This window comes from Carica papaya, chromosome 2, assembly GCF_054855325.1.
Source record: "Carica papaya isolate Zhongbai chromosome 2, ASM5485532v1, whole genome shotgun sequence".
Classification (NCBI taxonomy): Eukaryota; Viridiplantae; Streptophyta; class Magnoliopsida; order Brassicales; family Caricaceae; genus Carica; species Carica papaya.
The window spans coordinates 33811759-33837807 of NC_142310.1; the positions used below are offsets into that span (position 1 = coordinate 33811759).

General features: G+C 37.5%; 6 protein-coding genes and 4 pseudogenes across 13 annotated transcripts; 5 read left to right on the forward strand and 5 right to left on the reverse strand.

The window, feature by feature from the left end:
- Window positions 1-1050: 1050 nt before the first annotated feature.
- On the forward strand, window positions 1051-12391 carry LOC110812194 (17.6 kDa class I heat shock protein 2-like). Of its 5 annotated transcripts, none has more exons than XM_088214266.1 (2): window positions 1051-1762; window positions 12335-12391. In XM_088214266.1, the coding sequence occupies exon 1, from the start codon at window positions 1254-1256 to the stop codon at window positions 1713-1715; it is 462 nt and encodes a 153-aa protein (XP_088070392.1). In that variant the 5' UTR covers window positions 1051-1253; the 3' UTR covers window positions 1716-1762; window positions 12335-12391. The 5 variants fall into 5 exon arrangements, with proteins under 5 accessions (XP_088070392.1, XP_088070396.1, XP_088070394.1 ...); XM_088214270.1 differs by having other exon boundaries at window positions 12339-12357; XM_088214268.1 differs by lacking the exon at window positions 12335-12391 and adding an exon at window positions 8697-8718.
- Window positions 5752-7273, reverse strand: LOC110812084 (UDP-glucose iridoid glucosyltransferase pseudogene; annotated as a pseudogene).
- Window positions 9672-11198, reverse strand: LOC110812085 (UDP-glucose iridoid glucosyltransferase pseudogene; annotated as a pseudogene).
- An 828-nt stretch (window positions 12392-13219) lies between the features above and the next one.
- Window positions 13220-21148, reverse strand: LOC110812192 (uncharacterized). Its single transcript, XM_088212281.1, has 6 exons — window positions 20245-21148; window positions 20024-20125; window positions 18423-18673; window positions 15541-16139; window positions 14366-14891; window positions 13220-14183 (listed from the first exon to the last, which is right to left on the reverse strand). Exons 1-6 carry the CDS (start codon window positions 21093-21095, stop codon window positions 13309-13311), a joined length of 3204 nt encoding a protein of 1067 aa, XP_088068407.1. The 5' UTR covers window positions 21096-21148; the 3' UTR covers window positions 13220-13308.
- On the forward strand, window positions 14922-16356 carry LOC110812195 (17.5 kDa class I heat shock protein-like). Its single transcript, XM_022038900.2, has one exon. The coding sequence runs from the start codon at window positions 15710-15712 to the stop codon at window positions 16169-16171; it is 462 nt and encodes a 153-aa protein (XP_021894592.1). The 5' UTR covers window positions 14922-15709; the 3' UTR covers window positions 16172-16356.
- Window positions 18221-22742, forward strand: LOC110812193 (17.3 kDa class I heat shock protein-like). 4 transcript variants are annotated; one of them, XM_088214265.1, is made up of 3 exons: window positions 18221-18961; window positions 19385-19517; window positions 22577-22742. In XM_088214265.1, exon 1 carries the CDS (start codon window positions 18431-18433, stop codon window positions 18893-18895), a length of 465 nt encoding a protein of 154 aa, XP_088070391.1. In that variant the 5' UTR covers window positions 18221-18430; the 3' UTR covers window positions 18896-18961; window positions 19385-19517; window positions 22577-22742. The 4 variants fall into 4 exon arrangements, with proteins under 4 accessions (XP_088070391.1, XP_088070390.1, XP_021894588.1 ...); XM_088214264.1 differs by lacking the exon at window positions 22577-22742 and adding an exon at window positions 19938-20015 and having other exon boundaries at window positions 18300-18961; XM_022038896.2 differs by lacking the exon at window positions 22577-22742 and adding an exon at window positions 19950-20015 and having other exon boundaries at window positions 18300-18961.
- Window positions 21221-21724, reverse strand: LOC148268992 (UDP-glucose iridoid glucosyltransferase pseudogene; annotated as a pseudogene).
- On the forward strand, window positions 22563-23211 carry LOC110812086 (18.5 kDa class I heat shock protein-like; annotated as a pseudogene).
- LOC110812196 (receptor-interacting protein) lies at window positions 23164-24405 on the reverse strand. Its single transcript, XM_022038901.2, has 3 exons — window positions 24271-24405; window positions 23548-23792; window positions 23164-23391 (listed from the first exon to the last, which is right to left on the reverse strand). Exons 1-3 carry the CDS (start codon window positions 24296-24298, stop codon window positions 23224-23226), a joined length of 441 nt encoding a protein of 146 aa, XP_021894593.2. The 5' UTR covers window positions 24299-24405; the 3' UTR covers window positions 23164-23223.
- Window positions 23759-25774, forward strand: LOC110812191 (UDP-glucose iridoid glucosyltransferase-like). Its single transcript, XM_022038893.2, has 2 exons — window positions 23759-24718; window positions 24803-25774. The coding sequence occupies exons 1-2, from the start codon at window positions 24202-24204 to the stop codon at window positions 25678-25680; spliced, it is 1395 nt and encodes a 464-aa protein (XP_021894585.1). The 5' UTR covers window positions 23759-24201; the 3' UTR covers window positions 25681-25774.
- Window positions 25775-26049: the final 275 nt, after the last annotated feature.

Below are 26049 nucleotides of genomic sequence, written 5' to 3' on the forward strand. Positions count from 1 at the left end.
CCTTCTTCATAATTTTTTTTTTCTGGAGCTGTATATCACTCCTTTATAAGAGGATTGTGTAGACAAAAGGATTTGTTCGTAGTGATTTATCTTTAAACTTTGTTGGATAATAGTTATAAAGTTATGTTAGAAATTTCCAAAAAAAAAAAGGAAGCTAATCTGGCTGCCTTGACATTTTGGACACGTTCATGAATTTCCTCTCTCTTCTCTGTCACCTTCTGGGGAAAGTCCTGCGGATGTTAACAGGCATGCGGGCTGGAAGGAGACACCGGAGGCGGACATCTCCCTGTGATGAAGAATGAGGAAGTGAAAGTGGAAGTGGGAAGATGGCAGGGTGAGACACATGACATTGCACTCGGTGGAGTGCAGCAGTACTAAATTCTCGACGAGGTTCGGGTGGGTTGCCGGAGATGAAGGCTTAATGGAGAAAGGGGGTGCTCACTACTTCTGTCCCTAAAGCTGAGGTGACGAAGCCTGACGTCAAGGCCGTTGAGATTTCTGGCTGACCATTTTGTAGCAAGTATTAAATATTCACCTATATCAGAATTGCTTATTTTAAAATTTTAAATAATAATTATTTGTTCTGCCAAAATTAATTATAATTTATATGTTTGATGTATGATAAAATTAATTTTTTCTTTATTTTTAACTGAACAATGATGAAAATGAGCGGGCTTATTGGTTTAGATTCGGTAAATTTTAATTAATTAAAGTTAAATTCTATTTATATTTTAAAGAATTGAAATTGATAATTATTATACATATTATCACATTAGTTTTATTTTTATATTTTAAAATTTGATAAATAATATTTAAAATTATCCCTATCATATATAATTTTAATTATATTAGATTATATATTTTAAAATTTATTAATTTATTTTAATACATTTAACGTTGAAAACTCAAAGAGTCAAACGCCTTCTGGGTCTCCTAGGGGGCTCGTCTTTGAAAAGCCCATTATAAAACCCAACTACTTAAATGGGCCTTGAAGCCCATAAAAAGAAATATCTGGAACATTCGCCTTCCTCCTCTTTTGTTTGACTTGCTTTTCGCGCGAAACTAACAGAAGAAACAGAAGCTGGAAGAAGAATCTGGACATGGAAATTCTCCTCCCGCAACTCTATTCTCCTTTTTATAAGTCCACCGATCAGCCCTCCTCTTCGCCATCGAACCGCAAAACATAGCAAGCTAATATCTCTCTACACCTTTTATTTCAAAGTTTTCTCAAGCTCAAACCTATCTTTTTAACAATGTCGCTGATTCCAAGCTTCTTCGGCCACCGAAGCAGCGTCTTCGATCCCTTCTCCCTCGACGTTTGGGAGCCGTTTTGGAATTCCCCTCTCCGTTCATCGTCAATTTCTCGGGAGAGTTCCGCGATCATTAACACTCGTGTGGACTGGAAGGAGACCCCGGAGGCGCACGTGTTCGCGGCGGATCTCCCGGGGATGAAGAAGGAGGAGGTGAAAGTGGAGGTGGAAGATAACAGGGTGCTGAAGATCAGCGGGGAGAGACACGTGGAGGAGGAGGAGAAGAACGAGACGTGGCACCGTGTGGAACGTAGGAGCGGGAAGTTCTCGAGGAGGTTCAGGTTGCCGGAGAACGTGAAGATGGAAGAGGTGAAGGCTTCAATGGAAAATGGGGTGCTCACTGTTACTGTACCTAAAGCTGAAGTGAAGAAGCCTGACGTTAAGGCTATCGAGATTTCTGGTTGAAAGTTTCGAACCCTGGGTTGTCGTCTTGGTCACGTCTTCTGCAACAGGTGTTTGTTGATTCTTTTGTACGCTAAATGTTTGACAAAATGCCACCTTTGTGTTATTGTTTGTAAGATGTTTGATAAAATGCTAGACTGTTGGAGTGTCTCATGTGGGTTTTTGGATTTTGTAGTGATAATATAGAATTACTGAATTGATGTTCTAATAATAAGAAAATAATACATATTATAAAATTATTTTCTGGTTCGTAATTTTTTTCTTCTTGGAGAGTTAATTATCATTTCACAATTGTTCCTTTTAAGAGAAGTGATTGTTTTCCATTCGTTTTGTTACGGTAGATTCGGACTAAAGCCTGTGGCGTGTAGATCTGCTGTCATGTGTGTGGACTCATCATTGATATGTTTGTTTTGGTTTGCTCTGGTATTCCCTTTAACAAAAAGCATCAAGTACTTTGACAAGCTAGCTCTGCCTGAAATATCTTAGATGGCTTAGGAGAGTATAGTATCATACAAATTGAATTTTGTAGATGACATTGAAAAGCTTAAAACATGCTGATTGAATTATATAGATGACTCCGAAGAATTCAACCTGAGGCTGATAACTTGTTGTCATGATCTTGTCCAAATCTTCTTGAAATGGACTTCTTTCATGTTGATGCTGAGACTCAATTTAAAGGCTATAATGGAATCCTGATTAAAGACATTAGAGTTAGATTAGTCATTGAGAATAGGAAGAGATGAAATATGTTCAGGATAACTGGTGGGTCAAGGAAATTGAAACGAATGTGAGCAGAAGCAATGGATTGGATTGTCTGAACTTATTTCCTATTTCTTTAACACATGATAATTGCTTGTTCTGGATTTAATCTCCTTGGACACCTTAGATTCAATCATATGCCTTTCCGCACTACCAAGGTTTTTGGCTTCTTGGTATTTTCTTGCTCACCAATTTAGCTGAATGAGGTTTTGACATGGGTTTCAAGTCCCTGAGTTCTGAAAGAGTATTGGCCCTTAACTTAACAAGAAAAACTAACAGTACCGTTGTACGTGAAAAAATGGCTTACTGCAGACGGCTTGAGGAAGAAGATTTCATCTCCATTACAGCATCAAATGTTTTCTTTCAGGTTTTTTGGAGTCAGGTTATTACTAGTTTAGCTAGTTGATTTACAATTAGAGCCTTCCTTTAATTTCTTTTCAATAATGAAAAGTCAGTTGTTACAAAGTATACAGAACAATCCCCACTGGGGCTTAAACATTCACCTTTCAAGCATTTAAAAAACTTAGTTTATAACAACCAGTTTGTAAAAACAACATTCTTTTGCATCCTTTGGGAATAGCAAAACCAAGAGAAACCTAGGAGGACATAATAAACTCTACCAACTCATTCAAGGAAATATGCGAAGGACCATCACTATTAAAGCTAGCTTCAAGCTTATGCTTTAAGTCCCTTGCCCTCATCCTCATTTCTTTCCCTTCTTCTTCAACCATTAGTCTCAGAACAATTTTCTCTATTTCACCTTGCTCCATGTTGATCGAAAGCGAATAAGCTTCAAAGGAGGCTCTGTGAATGAGAAAACTTAGAGAGAGAAAGTTGAGGAGAGAGAGGGCAGCAAAACAAAGCAAGTTTATGCAACTGCCTCTGTTTTGCTGTTTTGAAGAGGCGTGCCCTTTCTTTGGAGAGAAGAAGTAATCTCTTCTTTTTATTTCAGCATATATATATATATATATAGAAATAAAAATTTAAACAGATTACATCAACCGATCAAATCAGATCGACCGAAAATCATGCATACACATCGCATAGAATTTTACGTATCCTTCCGTGAAACAACTTCACAGTGGATTTCTTTTTTTTGAATTTAAACTCAACAGAAAAAATCATTAAATTTAACACTCCCCCTTAATGACTTTTTTCACCAATTCCCACCATTTCCCGCAATTCCTCAAATTTAGCTTTAGACAAGGCCTTGGTTAGAATGTCTGCAAGCTGATCATCAGTGGAACAATGTATCAGCTTTATTTCTTGATTCCTCTCAGCCTCACGTATAGCATGATACTTAACGTTGATGTGTTTAGTTCTCCTGTGCATTACAGGATTTTTCGCAATGGCAATTGCAGACTTGTTGTCTACATACAACACTGTAGGTGTTTGTTTGTCCAGTTTTACATCATTGAACACCTTTCTCAACCAAATTGCTTAGTTAGTTGCTGTAGCTGCGGCTACATACTCAGCCTCAGCTGTGAACTGAGCCACAGTATCCTGTTTCTTAGATACCCATGAAAAAGCACCGGAGCCTAGTTTGAACAAGTAACCAGTTGTGCTACGTGCATCTTCTACGCTTCCTGCCCAATAATTGTCACTGTAGCCGACTAATCCACCCTTAGCTCTTGCTTTGAATTGAACACTAAAATTCCAGGTTCCTTTCAAGTACCTCAGCACATGTTTGGCAGCTTGTAAGTGTGATTCCCTCGGTGAAGTCATGTACCTTGAAAGCAAACTTACTGCAAACAAAATATCTGGTCTGGTAGCTGTGAGATACAGAAGGCTCCCAATCAGACTTCTGTAATTCCCTTCTTCAACTTTGTTACCTTTCTCGTCCTTTGACAATTTCAAGTTGGACACCAGTGATGTAGATATTGATTTACAGTGATTCATGTTGAATTTATTTAGAATTTCTTTGGCATACTTGCCTTGTGAAAGAAAAATATCCAGGTTGCTTTGATGAATCTCCATTCCCAGGAAGTAGGTAGCCTCCCCAAGATCAGACATCTCAAATTCTTTTTCAAATTTCAGCTTGAACTCTATCATTTTCCTTTTGTTGCTGCCTGTCACCAGTATATCATCAACATATTCAGCACTTTGACGTGCTCATTCTGCTTGAAGTATGCAGATGGCTAAGGAGAGTACAATATCATTCAAATCGTATTTCATAGATGACCCAAGAAATTATAATCATGCTGATTGAATTAATGTGATGATACCAAGGAATTCGGCATCAGGTTGATTCTGTGTTGCCATCATCTAAGACAACTCTTCTTGGTATGTACTTCTTTCTTGCCATTGTGAAGGCTATAAATCCTGATTAAAGGCATGAAATAGATTAGTCATTTAGTATAGACCGAGATGAGGTAATATCAGGCACAACTGCTTGTCCTTATTGAAACAAATATGAGCAGATGGAACGGTTGTGGCTGTCTGAGTTCTAAATTCCTTTACAAATGATAATTGCTTGTTCTGGACTCAATCTTCTTGGATTCAATCTCCTTGTACACCTTTGGATTCAATCATATAATTTACCCCATAATACTTAGGTTTTTTGGCTTGTTGGTATTTCTTGCTTGCCACTTTGTGCGATTAAGGTTATGGTCCTCAACTAAAAAAATAGTATTGCTGTATATGGAAAAATGGCTTACTGCAGCTGCAGACTGCTTTAGGACAGAGATTTAATTTCCATTGCAGTGTCTTTGATGTTTTCTTTCAGGTTTTTGGTAGTCATGTTATTATTAGTCTAGTTTTTATTTTTTTTAAGGTTTTTTGACTTGTTGGTACTTCTTGCTTACCACTTTGTGTGATTAAGGTTATGGCATGGGGCTTCAAATCATGAAATCTGAAAGAGTGTTGGTCCTTAACTAAAAAAATAGTATTGCTGTATATGGAATAATGGCTTACTGCAGCTGCAGACTGCTTTTGGACAGAGATTTAATTTCCATTGCAGTGTCCTTGATGTTTTCTTTCAGGTTTTCGGTAGTCATTTTATTATTAGTTTAGTTATTTGATTCATAGTTAGAGTATTACTTTGATTTTTTTCAATAATGGAAATTCATCTATTATGAAGTACACAAAACTATTGCACTGAGGCCTAAACGTTCGCCATTCAAGCAAAAAATCAATAATGGAAATTCAGCTATTATGAAGTACACAAAACTATTGCACTGAGGCCTAAACGTTCGCCATTCAAGCATTTAGAAAACCTAGTCTGTGACAACCAAATGCTTTGCATTCCTTGAGAAGGATTTTTGCTGTGACCGAGAGAAATCTAAGAGGACATAATAAACTCTACCAACTCATTCAAGGAATTGTGTGAAGGACCATCATTATTAATGCTAGCTTCAACCATATGTTTTAAATCCCTTGCCCTCTTTCTCATCTCCTTCCCTTCTTCTTCAACCATCAGTCTCAGAACAATTTTCTCTATATCACCTTGCTCCAACTCATTCTCATACTGCCATCCTACTCTCCATATTTGGCTAACATACCTTGCAGTCACATTTTGATCACCAAAACATGGTCTGCATATCATTGGAACCCCTTCACATAGACTCTCCAGTGTTGAATTCCACCCGCAATGGGTCCAAAACCCTCCTACTGCTTCATGTGCCAACACTTGTTTCTGGGGTGCCCATCTCACAATGCACCCTCTTTCTCCAACTAAAATTTTGAAATCCTTTGTGAATGATTCCATCCATTCTGAGGCAATTTTCTGGCTGGATCGTATCACCCACAAGAAAGGCTGCTTGCTAGTGGCCAGTCCCCAGGCCATCTCTTCTACCTCCTTGGCATTCATGGATGCTATGGTCCCCAAGCTTATGTATATGACAGAATCTTGAGCTTGCTTGTCAAGCCATGCTATGCAACTGGTGTCTTCTTCTAATAAGCTACTGGTGGAGTCTGGAGCAAGCTTATGCATAGGGCCAACTGGGAAGATTGGAAGTTGTTTTTGGTGTCGAATAATTGCTAATGCTGATTGTTCAAGGCAATCTATAGTGTTAAATATTATTGCTGAGCTTCTTTCTATATTGAACAAGTTGGTCATCAGTCGCAAGGTCTGTTCTTCAAATTTTGTAACTGGTAGATCTTTGAACCTCAGGGGATAGTGTTCAGGCACTGGATCCTGCAAAATAGAGTCTGTAGTCCAGAGTTAGATTTGCAATATCTGTTGTAGTTGGTCATACAAACAAGACTCTAAAGTTGGCCCAAGATCAACATGTTTCACATATTATTAGATGCAAAAGAAATTGCGAATCTATAAGTGTACGTATTAGACTATCAAGAAAAGCACAAAGTGTAATAATACCTGGTAACGGAAGGCAACCTTGTAAATGCAGCTTGGGAATAACAGCACGAACAAGAAGACTGGTGGCGCTACAAGTTCGAAACATGATACTAGGAATCTTAAAATGATTAGCAATTGCTGGAGAGAAATACATGACTTCATCATAGATGATGCAGGCAAATGAAGGATGAGAAGGGTCCTGGTGATTTATCATCTGTGCCAAGAATTTTTTAAAGGGTTCTTGACATTTGGCGTTAAGAAGCAGAACAAGTTCTACCATATTTCCTGGAGAAGTCTGTTGCTCAAGAAAGGTATCTGGCACGGAGATGAAGTTGAAGGCAGGGTGGGCTGATGGGTTGGGAGGGTTGAATTGTGTGTGTGCAATGTTGATGGAGAAACCTTTTGAGTGAAGAACTGAAGCTAGCTGAAGCATTGGGTTTATGTGACCCTGAAAAGGGCATGGCACAAGCAACAATCGGCCACCTTTCTGTTCATGTTTTTCCATCTCTCTTTCTCTTTATCTATATGATTTTATTTTAGGTTGCTGCTATTGCAATGAGTTATTTTGTCTCATGTTTACATCATATATATATATATATATTTGTGGAAGTAAGAGACAGAATCCTAAGGAAATCCGATATGGTTTTAAGACAAAATCTGATGCAATTTAAGAAAAACATCTATGATTTTAGTGGATCTATATTGCAGCAGATCATAGTTTTCTTAAACAGTTATATCGTTTTTTAAGGTGTAATAACATTCGATGAATGCAATTCAATATTAATTTACACTTATGGATAGTTTAGTTTTTATTTATTCAACTCCTATTTCTTCTTTGACCTCTATTATTGCTCTGTAGACTTCATCTCATTCATCAACCTGATCTCTTTGAAACATGTGAAATGAGAGGTAATTTTTTTGCCTCCTTTTTTAGTAGAAGGTCGTCTAAAGTGGAAAAAGAACCAAATGTACTAAAATATTATCTTTTAAAATAAAAATTAAGTAATTTAAAATAATATACTGTTTACTCTATTTCAATAGTTAAAGAGGATTTCATTTTCAATCAGTTGCTCCAAGCATTTTTCTACTTTCAGCTTCTTAGGCCATAGCCAACGGCTCGTGGGTCTTGGCATGAGGAGATGAACCCATGAATTTCGACAGAGCTGAAATTTAAGTTTCGATGGAAACTATACTTTAGCCCCATAAAGGAAATCACCATTAACAACCTCGAACATTCTTCTTTCTTCTCCTCAGTTAACTGATGCAGGACCAACATAAGCGGTTGGAGCTGAAATTGTAAGAAGCGCCTAGAAATGGAGATTCTCTTTTCAAAATTCAAGTTGCCAGAGAACATGAAGATGGACCAGGTGAAGGCTTCAATGGAGAGCAGGGTGCTAACTGTGACGGTACCTAAAGCGGAGGTGAAGAAACCTGATTTTAAGGCCATTGAGATTTCTGGATGAGTGTTTCAATTTCACGAAAGACTTTGTTGACATCTCTCAACGTAGGACCATTAATGTGTATGGAAAGTGAGTGAACTCTGTGTTTTGTATGTGAAGCATTTGATGAAATGTCACTGCACATGATGTGCGTTCGTGATTTGGTAATGTTAACGTAAACGTGATATTCTAATAATAAAAAACTACCTTGTATTGCAAACTTCGTCTTGGTCATTCTGAATGACACTTTGTGCCATTATCTGTAAGATGTTTGATGAAATATTGGACTATGTAACTTTGTGCCATTATCTGTAAAATGATTGATGAAATATTGGACTATGTAATGTCTGGATTTTATGTAGAGTCGATTCTGTAATGGTTTTCTTTATGATCCATCAAACGCTTATTTCTTAGGCTTGAAAAGTTAACACATTCTCTTCGATTGTCGTTTCTAACAGAGGTTACTGCTTTACCCTTCATTTTTTTAAGGTAAAGCCAGAGGAGGTTTTGATGTGCATTCATTTCTATGGAAACCAGGTACTAATCATTTTCCTCTGGTTTGCTCTGCTTTTCTGTTTAACTGAACATTCAGCACTTTAACGTGCTCCTTCTGCTTGAAGTATGCAGATGTGTAATGAGAGGATAATATCATACAAATTGATGTCATAGATGACTCAAAAAATCATAATCGCTGACTGAATTAATGTGATGATACCAAAGAATTTAATCATCAAGCTGATTCTGTGTTGCCATCATCTAAGACAACTCTTCTTGGTATAGACTTCATTCTTGCCATCATAAAGGCTATAAAATCCTGATTAAAGGCATGGATTAGATTAGTCATTTACTATAGACAGAGATGAGGTAAGTTTAGAATAACTGCTCGTCTTTATTGAAATGAATATGAGCAGAAGGAACAGTTGTGGCTGTCCGAGTTCTAATTTCTATTTCTTTGCAATGATAATTGCTTGTTCTGGATTTAATGTCCTTGTACACCTTTGGATTCAATCATATAATGTACCCCATTACACTAAGGCTTTTGGGCTTGTTGGTACTTCTTGCTCACCACTTTGGGGATTGAGGTCATGGCGTGGGTTTCAAATCATGAAATCTGAAAGAGAGTTGTCCCTTGATTAAAAAAAATGGTATTGTTGTATACTAAAAATTGATTTACTGCAGACTGCTTTAAGAAAGAGATTTTATCTTCATTATAGCATCTTTAATCTTTTCTTTCAGGTTTTTGGGAGTTGGGTTATTATTAGTCTAGTTATTTGTTTTATAGGTAAAGTATCACTATGATTTCTTTTTTTTGTTTGAACAATGGAAATTCAGCTATTATGAAATACACGAAACTATTGCACTGAGGCTTAAAAGCCCACCTTCCAAGCATTTAAAAAACTTAGTTTGTGACAACCAAACGTTTTGCATTCCTTGAGAAGGAATTTTGCTGTGACTAAGAGAAACCTAAGAGGACATAATAAACTCTACCAACTCATTCAAGGAATTGCATGAAGGACCACCATCGTCAATGCTAGCTTCAACCACATGTTTTAAACCCCTTGCTCTCTTTCTCATCTCCTTCCCTTCTTCTTCAACCATTAGTCTCCGAATGATTTTCTCTATTTCACCTCGCTCCAACTCATTCTCATACTGCCAACCTACTCTCCATACTTGGCTAACATACCTTGCAGTCACATTTTGATTCCCAAAACATGGTCTGCATATCATTGGAACCCCTTCACATATACTTTCCAGTGTTGAATTCCATCGGCAATGGGTCCAAAACCCTCCTACTGCATCATGTGCCAACACTTGTCTCTGGGGTGCCAATCTCATAATGCAGCCTCTTTCTCCAACTGAATTTTTGAAATCCCTTGTGAATGACTCTGTCCATCCTGAGGCAATTTTCTGGCTGGATCGTATCACCCACACGAAAGGCTGCTTACTATTGGCCTGTCCCCAGGCCATCTCTTCTAACTCCTTAGCATCCATGGATGCTATGCTCCCCAAGCTTATGTATGTGACAGAATTTCGAGCTTGCTTGTCGAGCCATGCTATGCAGCTGGTGTCCTCTTCTAATAAGCTACTGGTGGAGTTTGGAGCAAGTTTATGCATAGGGCCAACTGGGAAGATTGGAAGCTGCTTTTGATGGTGAATGATTGCTAGTGATGACTGTTCAAGACAATCCATAGTGTTAAATATTATTGCTGAGCTTTTTTCTGTATTGAACAAGTTGGCCATCAGTCGCAAGTTCTGTTCTTCTGATCCAGCTTTCATGGCAGGTAGATCTTTGAACCTCAAAGGATAGTGTTCAGGCACTGGATCCTGCAAAATAGAGTCTGTAGTCCAGAGTTAGATTTCCAATATCTGTTGTAGATTATACAACCAAGGCTCTAGAAGTTAGCCAACAATCGACCTGTTTCACATATTATTAGGTGCAAGCGAAATGCCCAATCTCTAAGTGTAGATGTTCTGCTGTCAAGAAAGGCCCAAAAATGTTATAATACCTGGTAAAGGAAGGCAGTCTTGTAAATACAGCTTGGGAATGAGAGCACGAACAAGAAAAGTGGTGGCACTACAAGTTCGAAACATGATGCTAGGAAGCTTGAAATAATTGGCGATTGCCAGAGAGAAATACATGACTTCGTCATAGATGATGCAGGAAAATTGAGGATGAGAAGGGTCCTGGTGACTTATCATCTGGGCCAAGAATTTTCTGAAGGGTTCTTGACATTTGGCATTAAAAAGCAGAGCAAGACCTATCATATTTTCTGGAGAAGTCTGTTGCTCAAGAAAGGTATCTGGTATGGAGATGAAGTCAAAGGCGGGGTGGGTTAATGGGTTAGGAGGGTTGAATTGAGAGTGTGCAACGGTGATGGAGAAGCCTTTTGAGTGAAGAACAGAACCTAGCTGAAGCATTGGATTTATGTGACCTTGAAATGGGCATGGCACAAGCAACAGCCGACCACCTTTCTGTCCTTGTTTCTCCATCTCTCTCTCTTTTTATATATGTGATTTCAATTTAGGTTGCTGCTACTGCATTGAGTTATCTTGTTTCATGTTTATGTCATATATATATGTGTGTGTGGAAGTTAGAGATAGAATCCATAAGAAAATCCGATACGGTTTTAAGACAAAATCTGATGGGATTTAAGGAGAAAATCTACAATTTTAGTGGATATGTATTGCAGCCTTATTAGATCATGATTTTCTTAAACAGTTACATTATTCGCAGCACATAGCTTTTAAGGTGTAATAACATTAGATAGATGCAATTTAATATTAATTTACGTTTGTGGCTAGTTAACATTTATTCTACTGCCATTTCTTCTTTGACCTCTATTGTTGCTCTGTAGACTTTATCTCATTTGTCAACCTGATATCTTTGAAACCAACGCAACAGTGTCTTTGATCCCTTTTCCCTCGACATATGGGATCCATTCAGGGACTTCCCTTTCCTTCTTCATCTCTTTCTTGCGAAAATTCCGCATTCCTGAGCACACATGTGGACTGGAAGAAGATGCTGGAGGTGCACGTATCCAGAGCTGATCTCCCCAGAATGAAGAAAGAGGAAATGAAAGTAAGATCAGCAGCAAGAGACATGTGGAGAAGGAGGACAAGAGCGACACTCGGCACTGCATTGAGTGCAGCAGCAGCAAGTTCTCAAGGAGGTTCAGGTTGCCAGAGGTGAAGAGACCTGATGTTATGGCCATTGGGATTTCTGGCCGAGTGTTTCAATTTAATGAAAGGCTTTGTTGATATCTCACGATATGTGAGGGTTAATGTGTATGGAAAGTGAGTAGACTTTGTGTTTTGTATGTGAAGTGTTTGATGAAATGTCAGTGCGTGTGATGTTGTAATGCTAACGTAAACATAATATTCTAATGATACAATACCTTATATTGTAGACTTTGTTTTGGTCATTTTGAATGACACTTTGTGCTATTGTCTGTAAACTTTTCAATGAAGTTTGGACTAGGTAATGTCTGGATTTTATGTAGAGTTGATGCTCCAATGGTATTTTTTATGATCCATCAAATGCTTATTTCTTAGGGTTGAAAGTTAATGCGTCCTCTTCCATTGTCGTTTCCTAGAGAGGTAATTGCTCTGCTCTTATTTTTTTTAAGGTAGAGCCGGAGTAGAGCCTGTGGAGGTTTGATGTGTGGTCATTTCTATGGAAATCAGGTACTATTCATTTTCCTGTGGTTTGCTCTGCTTTTCTGTTTAACCAAACATTCAGCACTTTGACGTGCTCCTTTTGCTTGAAGTATGCAGATGGCTAAGGAGAGTGTAATATCGCACAAATTGAATTTCAGAGATGATCAAGAAATCATAATCATGCGATTGAATTAACGTGATGAGACCAAAGAATTCAGCATCAGGCTGATTCTGTGTTGCCGTCATCTAAGACAACTTTTTTGGTATGGACTTCTTTCTTGCCATCATGAAGGTTATAAAATCCTGATTAAAGGCACGAATTAGATTAGTCATTTAGTATAGACAGAGATGAGGTAAGTTCAGGCGCAACTGCTTGTATTTATTGAAATGAATATGAGCAAAAGGAATGGGGTGTCTGAGTTCTAATTTCTATTTCTTTACACATGATAATTATTTGTTCTGGATTCAATCTCCTTGTACACCTTTGGATTCAATTATATAATTTACCCGCATCCTAAGACTTTTTGGCTGCTTTGTACTCCTTGCTCGCAACTTTGGGCGATTGTGGTTATGGCATCAGCTTCAAATCATGTAATCTGAAAGAGTATTGGTCCTTGACTAAAAAGAATAATAATGTTGTATACGAAAATTTGGCTTACTGCAGACTGCTTTAGGAAAGAGATTTAATCTTCATTGGAGTGTCTTTCCTGTTTCCTTTCAGGTTTTGTCAGTCAAATTATTATTAGTTTAGGTATTTGATTTATAGTAAGAGTATTACTATGACGTTTTTTTTTTTAATAACAGAAATTCAGAAATTCAGCTATTATGAAGTACACAGAACTATTGCACTGAGGTTTACATTCAAGCATTTGAAAAACCTAGACTGTAACAATCAAATGTTTTGCATTCCTTGAGAAGGATTTTTACTGTGACCGAGAGAAACCTAAGAGGACATAATAAACTCTACTAACTCAAACAAGGAATTACATGAAGGACCATCATTGTTAATGCTAGCTTCAACCATGTGTTTCAAAGCCCTTGCCCTCTTTCTCATCTCCTTCCCTTCTTCTTCAACCATTAGTCTCAGAACAATTTTCTCTATTTCACCTCGCTCCAACTCATTCTCGTACTGCCAACCTACTCTCCATACTTGGCTAACATACCTTGCAGTCACATTTTGATCCCCAAAACATGGTCTGCATATCATTGGAACCCCTTCACATATGCTTTCCAGTGTTGAATTCCATCCGCAATGGGTCCAAAACCCTCCTACTGCATCATGTGCCAACACTTGTCTCTGGGGTGCCCATCTCACAATGCAGCCTCTTTCTCCAACTGAATTTTTGAAATCCTTAGTGAATGACTCTATCCATTCTGGGGATATTTTCTGGTTGGATTGTATCACCCACAAAAAAGTCTGCTTGCTATTGGCCAGTCCCCAGGCCATCTCTTCTATCTCCTTGGCATCCATGGATGCTATGCTCCCCAAGCTTATGTATATGACAGAGTTTTGAGCTTGCTTGTCGAGCCATGCTATGCAACTGGTGTCCTCTTCTAGTATGCTGCTGGTGGAGTTTGGAGCAAGCTTATGCATAGGGCCAACTGGGAAGACTGGAAGCTGTTTTTGGTGCTGAATAATCGCTAGTGATGATTGTTCAAGACAATCTACAGTGTTAAATATTATTGCTGAGCTTCTTTCCGTATTGGACAAGTTGGCCATCAGTTGCAAGGTCTGTTCTTCTGACCCAAATTTTGTAATGGGTAGATCTTTGAACCTCAGGGGATAGTTTTCAGGCACTGGATCCTGCAAAATAGAGTCTGTAGTCCAGAGTTAGGTTTCCAATTACAAATTCCAATATCTGTTGTAATTGGTCATACAAACAAGAGTCTCTAAGTTGGCCCCGATCAACATGTTTCACATATTATTAGAAGCAAAAGAAATATCTAATCTCTAAGGGTACATGTTCTACTATCAAGAAAGGCACAAAATATTAAAATACCTGGTAAAGGAAGGCAACCTTGTAAATGCAGGTTGGGAATGAGAGCACGAACAAGAAAAGTGGTGGCACTACAAGTTCGAAACATGATGCTAGGAAGCTTGAAATGATTAGCGACCGCAGGACAGAAATACATGACTTCGTCATATATGATGCAGGCAAATTGAGGATGAGAAGGGTCCTGATGATATGTCATCTGGGCCAACAGTTTTTTAAAGGGTTCTTGACATTTGGCATTAAGAAGCAGAACAAGATCTATCATATTTTCTGGAGAGGTCTGCTGCTCGAGAAAGGTATCTGGTATGGAGATGAAGTCGAAGGCTGGGTGGGCTGATGGGTTAGGAGGGTTGAATTGAGTGTGAGCAACGGCGATGGAGAAGCCTTTTGAGTGCAGAACTGAAGCTAGCTGAAGCATTGGGTTTATGTGACCCTGAAATGGGCACGGCACAAGCAACAATTTGCGACCTTTCTTTTCTTCTTTCTCCATCTCTCCTTCGCGCTCTCTCTTTATATATAATATGATTTCGATCTAGGTTGCTGCTACTGCAATGAGCTATTTTGTTTCATGTTTATATCTCACACACACACACACACACACATATATATATATGTTGAAGTGAGGAGATAGAATCCATAAGAAAATCTGATATGGTTTAATACAAAAGAAAATCTGATATGATTTAAGACAAAATCTGATTTGATTTAAGAAAAAAAATCTGATAAACATTGGATCATAATTTTCTTAAACGGTTACATTGTTCGCAGCACTTAAAACTTTTAAGGTGTAATAACATTGGATGGATGCAGTTTAGTTAAACATTTATACTTCTTTGACTTGTATTATTGCTCTCGAATATATTTCGTAGATAATCTATGTTCTTTTAATTTTATTATTTGCTATTTAATTACATAATTAAAATTTTAATCTCTTTTTTTTTAGGTAAGAGTTGAAAAACAATCAATTGATGAACTGAAAACCACGTAGCCGTTGGCTCATGGGTCTTGGCACGAGGAGATGAACCCATTCAGATTCAGAGTTGTAATTAAAGTTTTGAGAGAAACTCTACTTTCGCCCATAAAGGGGATCGCCATGAACGACCTCGGACATTCTTCATTCTTCTCCTGAGTTAACTGATCCGGGACCAATATAAACAGTTGAAGCCGAAATTGAAAGAAACGTCTAGAAATGGACATTCTTCATCCATCTCTCTCCTCTTCATGTTCCTATATGTATACTCGAATCGGCTTTCTTTCTCACCATCGAAAAGCATTTCTTTCGAAACTACCAGCAAGCTTAAAACGCAGTTTCCTTCTCGTTTCAAGTTTTTGTAAATTAGTTGTCCAAACATGTCGTTGATTCCAAGTTTCTTCGGGAACCGTAGCAGCGTCTTCGATCCTTTCTCCCTCGACGTCTGGGACCCATTTAAGGATTTCCCTCCCCCTTCTTCGTCACTTTCGCGGGAAAGTTCTGCGATCGTCAGCACCCGTGTGGACTGGAAGGAGACACCCGAAGCGCACGTTTTCAAGGCGGATCTCCCTGGGATGAAGAAGGAGGAGGTAAAAGTGGAGGTGGAAGATGGCAGGGTGCTGAAGATGTGCGGGGAGAGACACGTGGAAAAGGAGGAGAAGAACGAGACACGGCACCGCGTCGAACGCAGCAGCGGGAAGTTCTCGAGGAAGTTCAGGTTGCCGGAGAACGTGAAGATGGAGGAGGTGAAGGCTTCCATGGAGAATGGTGTCCTAACTGTTACAGTGCCTAAAGCTGAGGTGAAGAAGCCTGATGTTAAAGCCATTGAAATTTCTGGCTGAGCGTTTACTAGCAGGTGCTTTCATTGATGTTTCTAAAAGCAACTATGAAGATTTGGAAGCAGCGTGTATTTATTTGTATGCCAAGTGTTTGACAAAATGTCTCTGTGTTTGGTTTTATATTTTCTAATGCTTATGTAAATTTGGTGTCCAATGAATAAAACAGTCATCTTTCTTCTGTGATCGAACTTGATTCTTTCTACTATGCTTTCAAGATTTAGAATTGTAGGAAGCATTTAGGGATGGAACTGCTTGCACCAGTTTAACAAAGGGAACAAAATTTTAATATTGTCTCGAGAAAATTTTAGCATGCATTCCTTGAAAGCCCCTCGAAGTTTTCAGGCACTCCATCCTCCATAAGTGTCAAGTAAAAGTGCATTGAGCAGCTGAGATATCGCAACAGACTGATAAATTTAAACATTATTTTGACATGACCCAATTGATTCGATTAGATATTTATCATTAATTTTTATTGTTATAATTCTTTGACAACGTGAAAAATATTATTGTTCATGTAAATTATTATTTCACTATGGACGAAAAACTCTGATAAAATTTTAAAATTTATTAGCATGCATTCCTTGAAAGCCCTCGAAGTTTTCAGGCTCTCCATCCTCCAGAAGTGTCAAGTGAAAGTGCATTGAGCAGCTGAGACATTGTAACAGATTGATAAATTTAAACACTATTTTGATTGATTCGATTAGACATTTGTCATCTATTTTTATTGTCATAACTCTTTGACAACGCTAAAAAAATTGTTGTTCATGCAAATTATTATTTCACTATGGAACGAAAAACTCTGATAAAATTTTAAAGTTTATTAGATTTCGAAGAGTTCAAAAGAATTAATAGCAAAATAACAGTGCACAGACATACCAACAACACACTCTTTAACATAACACACGTGTATATTTACCCATTTACACACGCGCACCGCAAGTGCCACCCATCATTTGATGGGCTCGGATAATTGGGCTTTGCTATTCTAATCGTTTTAACAATCTCCCTCAAAATGAAGAACATATATTTTCTACTCCCTATCTCGACCATATATGCTGGCTAATAAGGGTTCATAGTGCTTTATTGAGTGTGTTTGTAAATTATTGCTTACTCCCTACATATTCGGGAATAATGCTTTCATCTTGAATCTTATCTTGCATATGTTTAGTTTTTTCATAAAATACTGAATTAAATATTACGTGTATCACAATCTTATCGTTGTTATTTTTAAAATTAAATTCAAATATCAAATCAAGTATGATTAAGAGAATGTGATAGAACATTATTAAATTTTAAAAATATTCTTTTTTTTGTCTAATAATTTTTACTTTGAAGAAGCAATTCTATTATAAACATAATAAGTTATTCTCATAATTTACACTCGAGATTAAGTCTATTTGAGAGTGAATGATGATAGTTTTGAGGATAAATATTTATATTATAGTTATGTATATTAAAATTAATATAAATATTTAAATTAAAAAATTAAAGAAAAAAATAAATCATAATTATATTCAAATTTCAATAATATTGTTAAAATTTTTAAATTGAATTGATAGGTACGTAGTTTAAGTGATATTTTATGTAATTAATAAGAATTCAAGAAAATAATGTATTATTTTGTTCGTGTTTTATTTATTTTTTTTAATTTTTTGAATAGAAAATAATAAAATATAATATATTTTTAAAGTACGATATGTCTTCACAAATTAAAAATAATTAAATGCTATTTATAAAATGAGAAATTATTATTATTATTATGTCTAATATAAATCACCTTGATAAAATTTCACTTAGAAGACGTGCGTATAATTATTCATATGATCATAAAAAATTAACATAATAACTAATTTTTAAATAGAATTAATATATATTTTAATTATAAATAATCGTACTATAAAAATACGTTGCATAACAATTATATATTTAAGGCGTTAGAAAGAGATCCTTCCAAGGAAAGTCTGAAGATTTTAGAATCCACCAGAAGCCCATAACGGCTCGGAAACCCAACTCTGAGGGAGACAAGGTCCAGATGCTCCCGGAAGATTCACGAACTCATCAACAGATTATCCAGTGAGTTCTGGATTTGTCCTCTCCTTCTTATAAATATCTAACTGATCGTTTCTGTCAGACATCCAAGAACAAGCAAGCAACTCTCGAGGGACTTTCTCACTGCCAACAAACGCTTTGCCGGCTACTTTCTAGCCAACCAAATACTTCTCTTTTCTTTGTTTTTAATCAATCTGCGCAGAACCTTTAACAATGTCGCTCATCCCAAGCTTCTTTGGAAACCGACGCAACAGCGTTTTTGATCCCTTTTCCCTTGACGTATGGGATCCATTCAGGGACTCTCCCTTTCCGTCCTCGTCTCTTGCCCATGAGAATTCAGCGTTCGTGAGCACGCGTGTGGACTGGAAGGAGACGCCGGAGGCGCACGTATTCAGAGCTGATCTCCCCGGGATGAAGAAAGAGGAAGTGAAAGTAGAAATCGAGGAGAATAACGTGCTGCAGATCAGTGGTGAGAGACACGTGGAGAAGGAGGACAAGAACGACACTTGGCACCGCGTTGAGCGCAGTAGCGGCAAGTTCTCGAGGAGGTTCAGGTTGCCGGAGAACGTGAAGATGGACCGGGTGAAGGCTTCAATGGAGAACGGGGTGCTAACTGTGACGGTGCCTAAAGCGGAGGTGAAGAAACCTGATGTTAAGGCCATCGAGATTTCTGGTTGAGTGTTTCAATTTCGCGAAAGACTTTGTTGAAATCTCTCGATGTACGAGCGCTAATGTATTTAGAAAGTGAGTAAACTTGGGTGTTTCGTATGTGAAGTGTTGTTTGATGAAATGTCAGTGCGTGTGATGTGAGTGTTCTGGTTTTGTAATGTTCATGTAAACTTTGTGTTTTCTATGTGAAGTGTCTGGTGAAATGTCATTGCCTGTTATCTGAGTGCTTATTTTTCTAATGGTAATGTAAACATAATTAAAGGAAAAAACTATCTTGTATCTTTTGCAAACATCGTCTTGGTCATATCTTCTGAAAATGTTTACCAAATGCTTCTCAACATACTGATTTCACTGATACTTGAGAGTTGGGTTCTTGTCTGTAAAATGTTTACCAAATGCCGTCTTTGTGGTACTGTGTATAAAATGTTCAATAACATGTCGGATTGTTCAATTGTCTGTACTTTGTTGATGCTCCAATATTATTTTCTGATTCATCAGAATTTTGTTTCTTCTCCTGTGAGAGAGAACAAATCCTTTTAAGTTGTCGTCTCGAAGAGAGGTCATGGCTCTGCTATTCATGTTTTCAAGCTAAATCCGGAGAGAGATGTGCGCTCTTGTCTATGGAAACCAGGTACCGTTCAGTTTGGTCTGCTCTGCCTTTTTTTTATTTAACCAAAAGCATCCAGTACTTTGGCATGTTATTAATACTTCAAATACGTAGATGGCTAAGAGGAGTACTATGTCATACAAATTGAATTAATTAATGACCCTGAGAAGGGTTAAAATCATTCTGATTGAACTGTACAGATTATACAAAAAATTCAAGATCAGGTTAATTCTCTGTTGCCAACATCTGGGCAACTCGTCTTGAAATAGACCCCCTTTCTAGTTGATGTTGAGACTTAATTCTAAGGCTGTAAAATCCTTATGAAAAACTTGAGAATCATTCTTAGATAAATAAAAGATAAGATCAAGATAACTGGTGGGTCAAGAACACTAAAATTCATATGAGCAGAAGCTATGGGTGAAATTGTCTGATCTTTTCTTTTAGTTTATTTAACAGGATAATTGCTTGTTCTGGATCCCATTGACACAGTTGGATTCAACCATGTAGCTTGTATACGGAAAATGGGTTACCTCAGATTGTCTGAGAAAGAAGATTTGATCTCTATCAGGTTTTTGCTAGTTAGGTAACCAGAATTATTATTAGCTAGTTGATTGAAAATTAGAGTCTTACACCTTTCAAGCATTAAAAAAACAGATTTATTGACAGGCAGTTTACAGGAAGGTCATTCTTTCGCATTCTTCCAGAATAGTTCTAGCTATGATAAGGAGTAACATAATAGGAGATAATAAACTTTGCTAACTCATCCAAGGAATTCTGTAAATTGCTAATACCAGCTTCGATCTCATGTTTTAAATCCCTTGCCCTCTTTCTCATCTCCTTCCCTTCTTCTTCAACCATTAGTCTCAGAACAATTTTCTCTATTTCACCTCGCTCCAACTTATTCTCATACTGCCAACCTACTCTCCATACTTGGCTAACATACCTTGCAGTCCCGTTTTGGTCGCCAAAACATGGTCTGCATATCATTGGAACCCCTTCACATACACTTTCCAGTGTTGAATTCCATCCAGAATGGCTCCAAAACCCTCCCACTGCATCATGTGCCAATACTTGTTTCTGGGGTGCCCATTTCACAATGCAGCCTCTTTCTCCAACTGAATCTTTGAAATCTTTTGGAAATGACTCTATCCATTCTGATCCAACTATTGGGCCGGATCGTATCACCCACAAGAAAGGCTGCTTGCTATTGGCCAGTCCCCAAGCCATCTCTTCTGTCTCCTTAGCATCCATGGATGCTATGCTCCCCAAGCTTATGTATATGACCGAGTTTTGAGCTTGCTTGTCTAGCCATGCTATGCAGCTGTCATCTTCTTCTAGGAAGCTACTGGTGGAGTCCGGAGCAAGCTTGTGCAAAGGGCCAATTGGGAAGATTGGAAGCTGATTTTGGTGTCGAAGATGTGCCAATGGTGAATGTTCCAGACAATTCATAGTGTTTATTATTGTTGGTGAGCTTTGTGTATTGGACAACTTAGCAATCAGTTGCAAGGACTTATTTTCTGTTCCAGATTTCATAAAGGATAGATCTTTGAACCTCAGAGGATAGTGTTCTGGCACTGGATCCTCTAACATTGAGTCTGTCATTCAAAGATTTCTAATTATCAGTGGTTAAACCACACAAACTAGCTTGTGAAAATTAGCCAACAAACAATTTCACATATTGACGGTGCTAGTAGGAGCGAAAGATGTGCTCAATACATGTTGTGCTGTCAAGCAAGGCACAAACATGACATCGTACCTGGTAAAGGAATGCAACCCTGTAAATGCAGCTTGGAAATGACATCACGAAGAAGAAAATTGGCGGCACTACTAGTTTGAAACATGATGCTTGGAAGCTTGAAATGGTTAGCGATTGTCAGAGAGAAATACATGATTTCATCATAGATGATGCATGCGATTTGAAAGTGCTGCTCATTTGTCATCCGGGCCAATAATTGTTTGAAGGGTTGTTGACACTTGTCGTTAAGAAGCAGAACAAGATCTATCAAATCTGCTGAAGAAGTCTGGTGCTCGAGAAAGGTATCTGGTATGGAGATGAAGTTGAAGGAAGGATGGATTGATGGATTAGGGGAGCTGAACTGAGTGTGAGCAATGGTGATGGAGAAGCCTTTTGAATGAAGAATGGTACCCAGCTGGAGCATTGGGTTTATGTGACCTTGCATAGGCCATGGCACAAGCAACAATTGGTAACCTCTCTGTTCTTGTTTCTCCATCTTTGTTTCAGTGAAGCTCATATCATATACATGTATATATATATATATATACATACATTTATATGTATGGTGTATAGGGATAGAATCCACTACAAAAATCTGGTGAAATTTGAGATTCTATATTTTCAGTCGTATCTGATTATAATTTCCTTAAATATTATTAGATTATGTTGGTAATTGATTTACACTAGTAGAAAATCTGATTTGATTTGAGAAAAGTGTCTAAGGCATTAATTGATATAATACTGCAGTTGTATCCGACCAAGAAACTTCCTTAACTAGTTATGGGTATCTGCAACTTGAAAGTGTTATAACTTCAGACAAATGCAATTTATATTAACTTAATGGGATTTGAGATTTGTTAAAGTTTTAATTAACATTTTTTTTAAAAAGAATATGTATATATACAGCATTGATAATTTCAATCTAGTGTTTATTTCAGATCCTCATTTTTATTCCATACCTAGTTCCATTCAGTTTAATAGTGATGAACACCTTTGTTTGTATATTGAATTGGAATTTTATGGTTAATGTTATTATGATTATTGAAAAATATAACATTTCACGTATTAGCTGTCGGATACCGATCCCACATGTAATAGAATTGAAATGTTATAGTTGAGAATACTTATTAATTATCCAATATTTGTGAGGTGAACATTTTATTGAATTTTTACATACGACCGTATTGTTTTTATTTCAAATTTATTTAATCTAAGTTCATATTTTAGACATTACTTATTTGATATCTAGAAATTAAATCATGATTTTATAAATTTGAGATTTTGTTCGTATCTTTAATTCAATAATTACCAATTTATATTTTATCTGTATAAAAATGTGCCGCAACAGCGTCTTTGATCCCTTCTCCCTCGAAGTATGGGATCCATTCAAGGACTTCCCCTTTCCTTCCCCCTCACTTTCTCGGGAAAATGCTGCATTCGTGACCACACAGGTGGATTGGAAGGAGATGCCGTAAGCGCACGTATTCAGAGCCGATCTCCCGGGGATGAAGAAAGAGGAAGTGAAAGTAGAAATCGAGGATGATAGCATGCCGCAGATCAGCGGGGAGAGAGACACGTGGAGAAGGAGAGGATGAGAACGACAAATGGCACCGCGCTGAGCGCAGCAGCGGCAAGTTCTCAAGGAGGTTCGGGTTGTCGGAGAACATGAAGATGGATCAGGTGAAGGCTTCAATGGAGAACGGGGTGCTCACTGTTACAGTACCTAAAGCTGGGGTGGAGAAACCTGATGTCAAGGCCATAGAGATTTCTGGCTGAAAGTTCCTAATCCAGCGATGACAAGGTTTGATGATATTCCTCAATATCGAAGCCTTAGCGGATTTGTAACGTGAATAAACAGTGTTTTGCATGTGAAATGTCAGTGCGTGTTCTATGAGCGATTTGGATTTTGTAATGGTAATGTAAACATGATATCGATTAAAGTTGGTAAAAAGCAATAAATAATAATGTGATGGAATTTACAGATTTGCTTGTGAGTTAAAACTGGGACTCAGAATCATCCCATTGAAGCACGGCAGAATCTATGTTTTGTTCTCTTTTAAGTTTATCCTTCACAAACCAGTCACATATCTTCCCTGCATTAAGCTCCTCAATGCTGCATCCTTCCTGCTCTGATATCACTCTTAATAAATTCAAAGATGATATCTGCAATTCCAAAAACTTTACGGTATTATTAAATCAATCGTTGTAGAACCGAAGAGATGGGTGAGACTGAAGTAATTATATATCGTAAGTGTAAGTTACAAAGAAATTTTACGTGCCAAAAACAGAAAGTTTAATAAAATTATGTGAGATGAGTACCGTTAATCGGCAGAGGAAGCGTTCGTGAGTGCTTAAACCAGAAATCTCGACTAAGCCAGCTTCTTCTAGAGTTAAGAAGCCTCTTCTCTCGTTTTTCTTTTCTCCATTTTCTTTTGCACTGCATCCTCGAACACAAAATTTGAAAGTTCTTCTGACGAAGGTTAATTTTTGAAGCTTGGAGCGAAGAGGGAGCAATGGTGAATGGTGGTAGGTCCTGGAAGTTAGCTTGAGAGAATTCATCGAAGCTACACAATTTTGCAGTTGCCAGAAGCTTATCGTTTGAGGAGGACTTACTTTTTGTGGTGGAGATAGAAAGTAGATAGGTGATAAAGTAAAAGTACTGGTAAAAGTTCAAGCTTTATAATAATTCTCAAAATATAAAATAAATTCAAATAAACATTTTAAAGGACTAAATTTTTTTTTTTTTCTGTAAACTTTGGAATGAATTTTAAAATAAAATAACAAACATGGCCTTAAAATTGGTTTTTATTCAATTTATCTTGCTGATATAAAAAGTAGAAAGATCAGATATTGACAAGAATCAATTATTGTACAATTCAACTGTGTTTGGATTGGATAGCCTCACAATATGGATAAAATAAATTTTTTAGAAAGAAAGTCTGTGAAGATTAAAAGAACAGGAAGCTGAAATTTATGCATGAACACTTCAGATATATAGTTTGTAGATCTCGAAATCAAGTAGCTGGAATGGAGAAACAATACCTGAAACTAGTCCTAGTTCTATACCCATTTCAGGGCCACATCAATCCCATGTTACAATTAGCCTCTGTTCTTCACTCACATGGCTTCTCAATCACAATTTGTCACCCACAATTCAACTCTCCGGATCCATCCACTCATCCTCATTTCGAATTTATCCCCTTACGCGCTGGATTCACCCCACAAAATGCCTTCAAAAGCTTGACAGAGTTCTTAAAGATTCTGAATGACAAGTCCAGAACTCCATTCATGGATACCCTGGTTCAGATCATGGGAAAAGAGGAGCAGTCTGCTTGTCATGTTATCTATGATGGGTGTATGTATTTTGCAGCACAAGTGGCTAATGAGTTGAATCTACCAAGTTTTGTGTTTCACACTTTCAGTGCTGCTAATCTCTTGAGGTACCTCGCTTATCCTCATCTTAGACAAGAAGGCCTTATTCCCATTCAAGGTAGTTATGCCAAATTTTTCTTCTTCATGTTTCAATCTCATCTGGGTCTGGTGATAATCATCATAATCTAATTGTTTCATGCAGATTCAAAGCTACTAGAGCCAGTCCCTGATCTAGATCCTCTCAGATTCAAAGACTTATTCTTAGTCAGTAATGAAGATTTAGATGCTTGGCTGAATCTACTATCTTCTTTCTGCGACATAAAATCATCTTCAGCCATGATTTTCAACACTGCAGACCTCCTTGAACAACAGCCGTTAAAAATTCTCAAAGAAAAATTTCAAGTTCCAATCTTTTCCATCGGACCCATCCACAAAATCAGTCCACCAATCTTCAGCAGCTTAGTAGAAGAAGATACCAGTTGTATATCTTGGCTGGATATGCAAACTCCAAACTCCGTCTTGTACATAAGCTTAGGAAGCTTAAATTTCCTCAATGATACCGAGCTTACAGAAATGGCGTGGGGTTTAGCCAACAGCAAGCAGCCATTTTTGTGGGTGGTTCCGCCCGAAAAACTCGGTGGTTCCCGATCGTTAGACTCGTTGCCTGAAGGCTTCGAGGAGGCGGTGGGAGAAAGGAGTTACCTGGTGAAGTGGGCGCCGCAGAAAAAAGTGCTTGCGCACGGCGCTGTGGGGGGGTTTTTGAGCCATTGCGGGTGGAATTCGACACTGGAGAGCATAGGTGAAGGTGTTCCGATGATATGCAGAGCGAGTTATGGAGACCAGAAAGTGAATGCGAGGTACTTGAGCCATGTTTGGAGAGTGGGAGTGGAATTGGAGAAGGGTTTGGAGAGAGAGAAAATTGAAAGTGCTGTGAGGAGGTTAATGAGGGATGAAGAAGGGGAAGGGATGAGGAAGAGAGCTTTGGATCTCAAAGAGATGATTCGAATCTGTGTGGGTGATGGTGGATCTTCTTCTGAATCCATTGCTGAATTAGTCAAGCTTATCATGTCATCAAAATAATACGCACACCAAGGAAATGGTGATTTACCCCCGGTTTGTACAGTAATAAATGATAATTAATTAATATATCATCCGTTGCGATTTCAACTTCCAATCGAAAGAAATAATAGTAAATGATATTTTATTAATTTATTTTTAAATAATTTTTTTAAAAAAATATTAAATCGATTAAATAATTATATTTTTCATTATATTTTTATTAAAATTAAATTAATATGATAATATAAATAATAATTATTTATTTTATTAAATATAAAAATTTAATTTAATTATACATCATAATTATTTATTTAATTACTATTATTTTTATTATTAATTATTTATTACTAAAATTTATTTGAACACAGACGTTATTGTGGCAAAATAAGT